This window comes from Anabrus simplex, chromosome 2 (genome assembly GCF_040414725.1).
Source record: "Anabrus simplex isolate iqAnaSimp1 chromosome 2, ASM4041472v1, whole genome shotgun sequence".
Classification (NCBI taxonomy): domain Eukaryota; kingdom Metazoa; phylum Arthropoda; class Insecta; order Orthoptera; family Tettigoniidae; genus Anabrus; species Anabrus simplex.
The window spans coordinates 934799766-934811727 of record NC_090266.1 but is presented as its reverse complement, the minus strand read 5'-3'; the positions used below and the strand labels follow the sequence as shown (position 1 = coordinate 934811727).

The 11962-nt window shown below is 40.1% G+C and overlaps 1 protein-coding gene across 1 annotated transcript in view; it reads right to left on the bottom strand.

The window, feature by feature from the left end:
- Positions 1-11962, bottom strand: part of Cht10 (Chitinase 10) — a 356983-nt gene that overhangs the window by 76125 nt on the left and 268896 nt on the right. The window contains exon 32 of the mRNA XM_068226063.1: positions 4583-4768. Coding sequence (XP_068082164.1) covers positions 4583-4768 — 186 coding nt within the window. The remainder of the gene's footprint in view (positions 1-4582; positions 4769-11962) is intronic.

The window sequence follows — 11962 nt, the reverse complement described above, 5'->3', positions numbered from 1 at the left end:
AGATAGGAGTATTGATATTATTATTTTAGTATTATTAATATTGATAATAATAATAATAATAATAATCCTGTGCGATCCATGTGACGTTACCGCGTTGGGAAGGTTTGTGCGTCCCAATGAAGCAGGTAGCCGAGCTGTCGGTGCAACCATATCCCGTGGGTAGGCCTACATGTCGGGAGACCAGACCAACGAATGGTTAATCAAAAGTGGGTGTAGCAGCCTTTCGGAAGTTGCAAGGAGGGCAGTCTGGATGGTTGACTGATGTGCCCTTGTAATAATATTTAAGTTAACGTGGATTAGTTACGTTAAAACTGCTACGTGGATGAATGCAACGGGAAATGACAGCCGCAACTAATTCCCGAGGACATGCAACTCTCTGTATGTATAAACTAGCAAGATACACATGCTTCGCTACGGTATTATACTGAAATTTAGAATTGAATGCTTATTGTTTTATATATAATCCGCGGAAATTCGCGATCTGACTCGTTTTCTGAGAGAATCCGCCAAAATTCGTGATCTGACTCGTTTTATAATAGATTATGGCAAGTTTCCTCCCATTTTTCAATCTTTCTTTCCAGCAATCGATTTCGTACTTCCCGTGCTAAGTCCAGGTATTCCACCCGGTCAGTTGGGTCCATAATCTTTGCCATCTTTTCCTATAAGCATTTTTAATATGGGTCAAATCCTTCAGGAGATCCAGCGTGGTGTCGTCTTGGGTGCCTTGGCGATACTGAACCCGCGGCCGGACTGCATTCTTAGTCATTACCCGTCCAGGAACCGTTTTCAGCGCGGTCCGCACATTTGATGACGGTCCAGAACATTATTATTATTATTATTATTATTATTATTATTATTATTATTATTATTATTATTATTATTATTATTATTATTATTATTATTATTATTATTATTATTATTATTATTATTATAGATGTTCTGGACCCCACAGCAAGATGCAAGACCGCTACTTGGCGGTAAATTACATCTGCTGCGATTGTCATTGTTGAAAATGTGACCAACACCATTGTCGCGCGTAGGCAAGTGTGCTGGATTTCTGGCCATACGAATGACATACTTCCGTGCATTATTGACCTTATTATGGAGGTGAAAAATTGGACGGTCAATCTCATTCCTATCGTTTATTTCAAATGTGTTTAAATTTTTATTTATATGCCAGGAGAATCTACTGTAATGTAAGAACGTTCTCCGAAGGAAAAGATGGCTCTTGAAAACGAACCCAGGAAAGATTAAAAATGATCGGTTTATGATCAGAATAAGTACATCGAAAATCTACAGCCTGTTTCCAGTCATTCGACAGGGTCAGGAATGGAATTAATAAAGCCCCCATATAGCGGCCAAAATAGGTATTGTGCCGGCAGCCGAAAACTGTCGCACTCCTCTGGGGCAATGATTAATGGTTGACAAATGAAATGAAATTATATTGGACAGTGTTGTTAGTGTGAATGATGACAGGGAAAACCGGAGTATCCGGAGAAAAACCTGTCCCGCCTTTGTATTGTCCAGCACGAATGTCACATGGAGAGACCGGGATTTGAACCACGGAATCCAGCTGTGAGAGGCCGGCGCGCTGCCGCCTGAGCAACGGAGGCTCCTTATAAATACATTATGAACAGTAAAATCAATTGGTCTCACCTCCTTTTACACCCCATCGCCGTTAAGTTTATTAACCCCCCCCCAAAAAAAATAAAAGAAGGCGTGTTTCTTTGCGTTTAGAGATTCCAAACACCAATTTTCACGTCTATTACCTTCAGTTTTGAGATAAAAATAATTAACTTTTTTCACTTTCACACTACTCCCCCCCCCCCCCCCTAAATAAATTTCCGGCAAAAAGTACTTGTTTATTTAATAGTAAAGGATCTTCTAAATACCAATTATCACGACTGTAACTCTGTAACTTCTTCAGTTTTTGATTTATGTGTCCTCATGAAAGGAATTCATCTCCCTTTCACTCCCGCCCCCAAGATGATTTGCCCCACAAAACGCGTTTTTCTTTGTTTTTAAAGGAGAGCCTAATACCAATTTTCACGTCTGTAGGCCCTAACAACTTTAGTTTTTAATAGATGTAAGTATTCTCATACAATTAATTCAATTAATGTTTCAATTCTTTCACCTCCCCCCCACCCTTCATTCGATTTTCCGAGAATACGTGTTTCTTTACTTTTAAAGCAGATTCCAAATATCAAATTTCACGTCTGTAACATCTTCATTTTTGAGATAACAGTAGCCTAATTAAAATAATTCAACACCCTTCTTAGTCGCTTTACCCCCCCTCCACCCAAGGGGTATTTCTGATAACTAAAAATACACGTTCCTTTATTTTTAACAGATATAAAAATACCATTTTTCACTTCTGTAACATGTTCATTTTTTTGAGATATACTGTATAAATTCTCATTTTAAAATTTCACCCCCTTTTTAGTTCCCCTTAAGAGGAGTTTCCAAAAACAAATCATCTATGTTTCTTTACATTTACAGGAGATTCCAAATACCACTTTTTACGTCTGTATCATTCTATGTTTCTCAGATTTTCTGCAGATATAGTCTTTCAAACGATTCACTCCAATATGTCACTCCTGTTTAACCGCCATTAATTGGAATTTCAAAAAAAAAAAAACAAACAAACAAACAAAAAACGTGTTTCTTTATTTTCAAAGGAGATCCCATATACAAATTTTCAGTTCTGTAATATCTTCAGTTTCTGAGATATATGTATCCTCATTAAAGGCATTCAACCCATTACTCACCCTTTTACACCCCTCCTATTCGGATTTACAGAAAACAAAAATACGTGTTCCTTTATTTTTAAAGGAGATTCTAAATATCAATTTTACATGTGCAAACTTTTAAAGTTTTGAAATATGGATACACTCATTTTAAAAATTCACCCCCCTTTTCCCCCTCCCATTAATCGGGTTTTCCGAAAACAAAAAAATATGTGTTTCTTTATTTTTAAAAGAGATCAAAAGTACCAATTTTCAGGTCTGTAATATCTACAATTTCTGAGATATAAGTACCGGTATCCTGATTAAAGTCATTCAACCCCTTTTTCACCCTTTTAAACCCGTCCTATTGCGATTTTCTGAAAACAAAGAAATACATGTTTCTTTATTTTTAATGATGATTCTAAATACCAATTTTTACATCTGTAAACTTTCCAAGTTTTGAGATATAGATACACTCATTTGAAAAATTCACCCCTTTTTCACCCCCCGATTAATTGGATTTTCCAAAAACAAAAAAATACGTGTTTATTTATTTTTAAAGGAGATCCAAAACACCAATTTTTAGGTTTATAATATTTTCACTTTCTGAGATATAAGTATCCTCATTAAATGCATTCAACCCCTTTTCACCCCTTTTCACCCCTCCTATTGGGATTTTCCGAAAAAAATACGTGTTTGTTTATTCTTAATGAAGATTCTAAATACCAAATTTTACATCTGTAAACTTTCAAAGTTTTGAGATATAAAAACACTCATTTTAAAAATTCACCCCCCTTTTCCCCCTCCCATTAATTGGATTTTCCAAAACCAAAAAAATACGTGTTTCTTTATTTTTAAAATAGATCAAAAGTACCAATTTTCAGGTCTGTAATATCTACAGTTTCTGAGATATAAGTACCGGTATCCTGATTAAAGGCATTCAACCCCTTTTTCACCCTTTTTCACCCGTCCTATTGGTATTTTCTGAAAACCAAAAAATACGTGTTTCCTTATTTTCAAAGAAGACTCTAAATACCAATTTTTACATTTGTAAACTTTTAAAGTGTTGAGATATAGATACACTCATTTTAAAATGTCACCCCACCTTTTCATCCCCATAGCAACGGAATATCCAATTATCCTCTCTTAGCGAACACCTACATCTTAATATGAATGTATCCCCAAAATTTCATTTCATTATGTCCAGTAGTTTTGGCTCGGCGATGATGAGTCAGTCAGTCAGTCAGTCAGTCAGTCAGTCAGTCAGTCAGTCAGTCAGTCAGTCAGTCAGTCAGTCAGGACAAGCTATTTTATATATATAGATGAATAATGTACTGATGAAGGCTTCCTCGTGGATAAAATATTCCGGTGGTAAAATAGTCCCTCATTCGGATCTCCGGGAGGGGGCAATCTTCAAAAAGATGAATACTGACATTCTGCGAGTCGGAGCGTAGAATGTTAGAAGTGTGAATTATTGTGGTAGGTTAGAGAACTAGAAAAGGAAAATGGATAGATTTAAAGTTAGATTTAGTTGGTATAAAAGTACGTTGGCAGCAAGAGCTCATAGTTAGTAGACGTAAAGAAAATAATTTTTTGCTGATGGAGGAAGTAAGTGTAGAATATCTCCACTTTACAAGCTTCCAAACTGTTATGTACTCATGAAGAGTGTACAGCTTCCTAAATGCAAATGAGTACTGCGGAAACCTAAAATAGGTTTACTTAAATTTTAGAGCAGGTTTACTCGAAGCGAACTTGATTGGACTCAAATACATCTGCTTCTAGCAACAATTTACAAATATTACTCCATCCTAAGAGGTTTATTGTAGAATAATTTAATTCAAGAATAATGTACAAACCTCGTAATACGACAGGAATCCTCTGGCTCGAGTAAAGTCTCCAGCTTCACCACCACCATATGTAGGAGCATTCAATCCATGATTGGAGTTGTCAGCAAGAGAGAATGACTGGCCGTACATTGGCATACCCAGAACGAGTTTTTTAGGGTTTGCTCCTTTTTGGATCCAGTAATTGATGGTGAAGTTCTAAAACAAAATAATACATAGAAACAGTTGTTAAAATGAGTAGCATTTCTTTTACAATTGAGGAGTGTCTGTTCAAAAGGCTCTATTTCCTTCATAAGAGAGTTGCCGGAAAACCATAAGAAACGTGGAACGTAGCCATGGTCGGGTATGGTACAAACTTTAAGGAGATAATCTTTTTCTGGTCTGGATTGCTCATGACATTCGATAGTACAGTACTTAACAACTGCAATGCATATGGAAGAAATACTAATTTTTATTTTGAAGTGTAAATAACACCTTTTGAACAGACACTCCTCGATTGCTCAAATATTGTACTATCTCGAAGTTGAAAAAGCGATCTATATTTCACACTAAAAGGAGGTATAATTTCAATCACTTTAAAGATTATTCTGAAAACATCAATATCCTATTTTATACTACTTACGCTAATCATGCTAATCCAATTTCTACTGAAATGTATACAATGATACATTTATTTTTACATCACTGTTACCTCCACAAGATATGAACATGTGCTTGATACTATAATGTTTACATTCCTCTACGGTCTCAAGGCCAAGAGAGAAGAGCTTAGATTCCCTCTTCACATTCCTAAATACTCAAAAATATAGTAGTTTTACACATGTGTTTCTCAGCGGTAGATGTATGGAAGGCTTTTTTTTTTTTTGCTATTTGCTTTACGTCGCACCGACACAGAGACGTCTTGTGGCGACGATGGGATAAGAAAGGCCTAGGAATGGTAAGGAAGCAGCCGTGGCCTTAATTAAGGTACAGCCCCAGCATTTTCCTGGTGTGAAAATGGGAAACCACGGAAAACCATCTTCAGGGCTGCCGACAGTGGGGTTCGAACCCACTATCTCCCGATTACTGGATACTGGCCGCACTTCAGCGACTGCAGCTATCGAGCTCGGTGTGTATGGAAGGGACAAGGCTACAAATATAAAAACATTTCCTTAGAATACACCCAGCAGGAGTCAGCCATCGTTGTGGTGGATAGTCGGTGCTCTAGTAACAGATGTCTATTAGTCAGACCGTTATAATTTTGAACATGGTTCAAATCTCTAGATATCAGATAGCGCTATAATATGTTTATGAGGAATGGGATGGAGCAAGGGGTGTTGTTCTCAACACTCTACCCACGTTGCTATAGTAGAAGGTTTTTAACCAATGACCAGTAAGGAAATCCACATAAGGTATAGAAATTATATGAATAGACTAGAGGAATATTATCGTATTATTTTTGCCAAGAACGTGCGAATGATTGGTACAATTATTGTTTTAATTTCATTTAAGTTAATTTAAATTACCTGCCCAGAGAATTGGGGCTCCGAAATTATAAGTGCTGTGCCTTCCTCTCAGTCACGTTCATTAAAGCCGATCATTATATACAGGGTGTTAGGTGTATACGTGCAGATATTTCTTGTAGCAATAGAGAACGATGTGACGAACCACTATATATCAAACTTTTAGTAATCCGCGGAAGTTATTTCCGAGAGCAAAGTGATATGATGTTTTTAGAATAGGTAGTATGCCTCGTTCTGCGAATGAATAGCTTTCCGTTGATAACAGGCAAGTCACGCGCCATCCGTACCAAACTGGTTCTACTGTAACAGCTGAACGCCACGAGATGTTACGTAATATACTTGCCAAACTGGTTTTATGTTTACGAGCAACTGAACTACGATAACAGCTGAAGGCTGCTACCGGTGTTCACAATGTTACGTTACATTCTCGCCAGACTGGTTTTGTTGTTAGTATTTAGTTTCCGTCAGACAACCCTAGTTATCGGTTTCGGACCCTGGAGCTGTATCGAATTGTCAGCGTTAATACTGGTTCATTTGCTGTTACGTCATTTAGGGGATTGGGATATCTGTGGTCGTCAGCCCCATGGTCTAGTGAGTATGGAAATGACCTGAAAACCTATGTCTTTACGCCAACGAAAGTAAGCATGGGATTGAATTGAATTAGGCAAGCACAGCCAACGTTTTACTTCAAACGAATAATGGACATGTTATACAAATAAATAAATTAAACGTACCTACATTTCGTGCCTCCTGCCGGGCTGTGTGGCTCAGAAGGTTGAGGTGCTGGTCCTTTGACTCCAACCTCGCAGGTTCGAACTTGGCCCAGTCCGGTAGTTTTTGAATGTGCTCAAATACGTCACACTCGTGCCGGTAGATTTAGTGGCACGTAAATAGAACCCCTGCGGGACTAAATTCCGGCACCTCATCCTCTCCGATAACCGTAAACGTAACGCAAATACCATTATTATTATTATTATTATTATTATTATTATTATTATTATTATTATTATTATTATTGACTACTCGCCAATAATGTCTGCCTAGAAAATACTTCTCATCGTTTATAACTATGGATCTCGACAGTTGTATAATGTCCTAATTATGATGATTTTCAAAATTGGCTTTAAGTCGCACCTACACAGATATGTCTTATGGCGACGATGGGACAGAAAAGGTGTAGAAGTGAGAAGGAAGCCTTCGTGACCTAAATGAGGTTCAACTCCAGCATTTTCCTGATGTGAAAATGGGAAACCACGGAGAACCATCTTCAGGGCTGTCGACAGTGGAGTTCGAACCCAGTATCTCCCCACTGAAAGTTCACAATTTCGCACCCCTAACCGCACGACCAACGTATTCCAAGCTCTAATGCAGGGTTGAGTACCTCCGACGATAGAGCGCTGGTATTCTGATCCCATCTTGGCAGGTTCGATGGAGGCTCAATTCGGGGGTATTTGAAGGTGCTGAAATACGCGAGTTTCGTGTCTGTAGATTTACTTGCATTAAAAAAAGTCCTGCGGTACAACATTCCAGCACCTCGGCGTCTCCAAAACCCGACAAAGTAGTTATTGGGACGTAAAAAATTACATTATTATTTCGTGCTTGCAAACGAAAAGCATATGTGTAATGGTAAAATAAAGCAAAATAAAAGTGGCCAGTCTGAGTTGCTCAGACGTTTAAAGCACTGGTTTCTTGTTTCCAACTTAGCAGGCTCGATCTTGGGTCCGTCCGGTGGCATTCGAAGGTGCTCGTCAGCCTCGTGTCGGCAGATTTACTGGCACGTAAAAATAACTCCTTCGGGACTCCAGAAACAGTATGACTAGTTAGTGGGACGTAAAGCAAATAACATTACCGGTATTATTATTATTATTATTATTATTATTATTATTATTATTATTATTATTATTATTATTATTATTATTATTCACCTGTTCATACTTTCGTCTTATTCCTCTTTTTACTCTCCTTTTAAGTCGTATACTTGTTATTCATATTTGATGTTTTGTTATTAATATTATTGTTATTTTTATATAATTATTATTTTTATTATTTAGTTTATTTCGTTTATTTATAACATCTCTTTAGCTTCATGTGACACAATACTTTTTCCGTCTTTAATTCACCTTTTGTGTCGTGTGCCGGTGTACTTCTGTCTTGTGCTTCAAGACAGTGCTGCAAGATCTGTGTTTGCTTCCCCAGCCCGGGGGTGTTTCGTTTCTCATGTGATAGAGTTACATCTTACGTTCTGTTACATGTTTAAGTTTGGCCTTGTGATACATCGCCTTTCATCTGCTCTGCAGCCTTTAAAAGTGTAGCATGGTCAATGACCTCAGTGCTTGTTTTGTTCACATATCTGGACTAAGAACTTGTCTCACTCGGCACAGCAAGTTCAAGGCCAACCACTTCTATCTGTTTGTTTGTTTATTTATTTATTTACCCAGGTATGTATGTCAACATTGTACTATGTCAACATCGTACCATGAAAACGTACTCAATAAACGGGGTGTTTGGGGGGTCTCTGTCCTGGGTGGTGTGTTCTGCGGGCCTCCTCTGGGGTCCGTGTTGTTGCTGCGGTTATCTCTCTGCGCGTTCAGGTATTTACTAACATGTTCAATTCAATTTATTGTATGTACAAGACATACGTCCAACTTGAATTATTTCATCCTCACAACTCTACTTCCTTACTCCATGGCCCAAGAGCTACGTGTTAATGATGATGATTGCTGTTTTAAGGTCATCGGCCCTTAAAAACGCAAAATGTCTTCTGTTTTAACTCGTAGTGAATAAGAAACAAAATATAAATTTCTCGAACACACGTAAAGAACCAAAAAATCGAGCTCGATAGCTGCAGTCACTTAAGTGCGGCCAGTATCCAGTATTCGGGAGATAGTAGGTTCGAACCCCACTGTCGGCAGCCCTGAATATGGTTTTCCGTGGATTCCCATTTTCACACCAGGCAAATGGTGGGGCTGTACCTTAATTAAGGCATGGCCGCTTCCTTCCCACACCTAGCCCTTTCCTGTCCCATCGTCGCCATAAGACGTATCTGTGTCGGTGCGACGTAAAGCAAGTAGCAAAAAAAAAAAAAAACATGCAGTGTAGGATTGAGCAACTGCCGAAATGCGTTCAAGGTCAATGTCTAGCGTTTTAACAAGCACGTCTTCCGCACTCGCGCACTGAAACTCTCGATTTCTATTTTTTGTTAGCGGTACATCAATTTCCCTGCTCGGATTTATGAGAATATCGACCTATCGAGACTCAAAATACTAAGGCGATACTGTACTGTACTCCCAAGCCATTACGTTGCAGAAATGGCGTAACATCTGACATACCAAAGTAACACTCGTAGCAATTGTTCAAAGTGATCACCCTGGGCTTCCCTGCAGGCTTCACTTCTCCGAATCCAGTTGCGACGCATTCGAGCCAAGACACCAGGGTTGTGTTCGACTCGTTGGCTGAACGGTCAGCGTACTGGCCTTCCGTTCAGAGGGTCCCGGGTTCGATTCCCGGCCGGGTCGGGGATTTTAACCTCAACTGGTTAATTCCAATGGCACGGGGGCTGAGTGTATGTGTTGTCTTCATCATCATTTCATCCTCATCACGACGCGCAGGTCGCCTACGAGAGTCAAATGGAAAGACCTGCACCCGGCGAGCCGAACTCGTCCTGGAATATCCCGGCACTAAAAGCCATACGACATTTCATTTCATTTCATTTCATTTCATTTCACCAGGGGTGTTCAGAATATCCTCTGCTGCTTAAACAATACGTTCACGGAAGTCGTCCGAAGTGGTTACTTCAGTTCGATATACTTTGTGTTTCATGTTCCCCCAGACATTAAAGTCCATTGGAATAACGTCTGGAGATCTGGCTGGCCAATTGATAGTTCCATATCGTCCTGTCCACCGTTGAGGAAATGTCTGCACCATCGTGTAAAATCCACGTGGTTCTGCGTAGTCGAAGCGACACGTCCTCTGAAAGCTCAAGTAACGTACTGTATCTACAGGAGCAAGGTAACATTAATAAAAAAGATGATTAGTCCACGTAACCGACTTCCTACTACACCCATCCAGGTATTAATTCATAACCGGTGCTGGAAATTGCCTTCTCCTACTGAATGGGGACGTTCTACAGCCCATGAGTGGGATATAGTGGGTTCGAACTCCTCTGTCGGCAGCCCTAAAGACGGTTTTCCGTGGTTTGCCATGTTCACACCAGGCAAATGCTGGTGCTGTTCCTTAATTAAGGCCACGGTTGCTTCTTCACGATCCTAGCCCTTTCCTGTACCGTCGTCGCCGTAATATCTATCTGTGTCGTGGCGACGTACATCAGCTCGTAAGAAAATGGTAATCAGCTGTCAAAGACACTGCACCCGTTGAATATGGTCAGGATGCACTCGTTCTTCATGCAGTGCCCTACGTATGGTCCAAGTTGGTACACCAACGGCACGTGTTATACTACGCGTACGGCGCCCGGGATCATCGTTTACTATTGTTAGGATGCCCGGCTCCATGGCAAAACGGTTAGCGTGCTGGCCTTTGGTTACAGGGGTCCCGGGTTCGATTCCCGGCAGGGTCGGTATTTGAACCATCATGGTTATTTTCCCTGGCATGGGGCTGGGTGTATGTGTTGTCTTCATCCTCATTTGATTATCATCAAGATGCGCAGGTCACCTACGGGAGTCAAACCAAAAGACATGCACCTAGCGAGCCGAACCCGTCCTGGGATCTCCCGGCACTAATATCCATACGCCATTTCATTTCCATTGTCAGGATGTCTTCTTCCGCGTCTAGAATTACACGTGGCCGTTTAGGCCATCGCTTCTGAAAGCGTGATGTAACACAACCTGCATCGCGAATACGCTGCAGTACAGCAAGTATCGTTGCTGGGTTCGGCACCCGTCTGTTGGAAAGCCTTTTCCGATAGATTCATTGAGGGCGACCCGTGTTCTGTTCTGCCACTCGATACACTAGCAGCATATCATGGTATTCGTGGTATTCATACACTGGCATTATTCAAATACTGCTACTACGAAGTAACTCGCGTACTAAACGGACGATAATTCGCCTCTCTGACAGCTGTTATTCAGGTCAAGGTCAGACAGACAGCTCATACCTCTAGTCCGGTGGTTTCATGTAGGGGCGGGAACCCGTCCCACCACACCCCCGTCGCTAGAAACAGCAGACGACCGACCGGCCCGTGACAGGTCTAGTGAATTTGTCAAACTGCTTACGTGAAATATTCTCCCACAGTGTGATTTCAATACCATGGATTCTTGGGAGACCAACTCGCCGTATGCAGAAACACTCCGTGTTGACGTGTACGTAAATAAAGTTTCTTACGTCAACGAAATAATGCGTGGGATAGGATTTCCAAGTGAGTAGTATCAGAACTGAATTGTCAAAGCACATCGAACGTTTTGCTTCATATCAATAAGGGACATGTTATAAAAATAAATAAATTAAACGTACTTCCTTTTCGTGCTTCCAAACGAAAAGAACTTGTTTAATGGTAAATTAAAGCATTCTGCTTTTGCAGTGCCTATTAAACGTATCCAAATAAACGTTGCCAGGCTGAGTGGCTCAGGCGGTTCAAGCTCTGGTTTCATGAACTTAGCAGGTTCGATCCTGGCTCAGTCCGCTGGTATTTGAAGGTACTCAAATACGTCCGCTTCTGATCGGTAGAATTACAGGCACGTTAAAGAATACCCGTGGGCAAAATTCCGAAACCGCGCGTCTCCATTGGCACGTAAACATTTATTATTATTATTATTATTATTATTATTATTATTATTATTATTATTATTACTGAGCGAGTTGGCCATGTGATTAGGAGCGCGCGGCTGTCAGCTTGCATTCGTCGTAAAACCACCTACCAATATTATAATAAAAACTG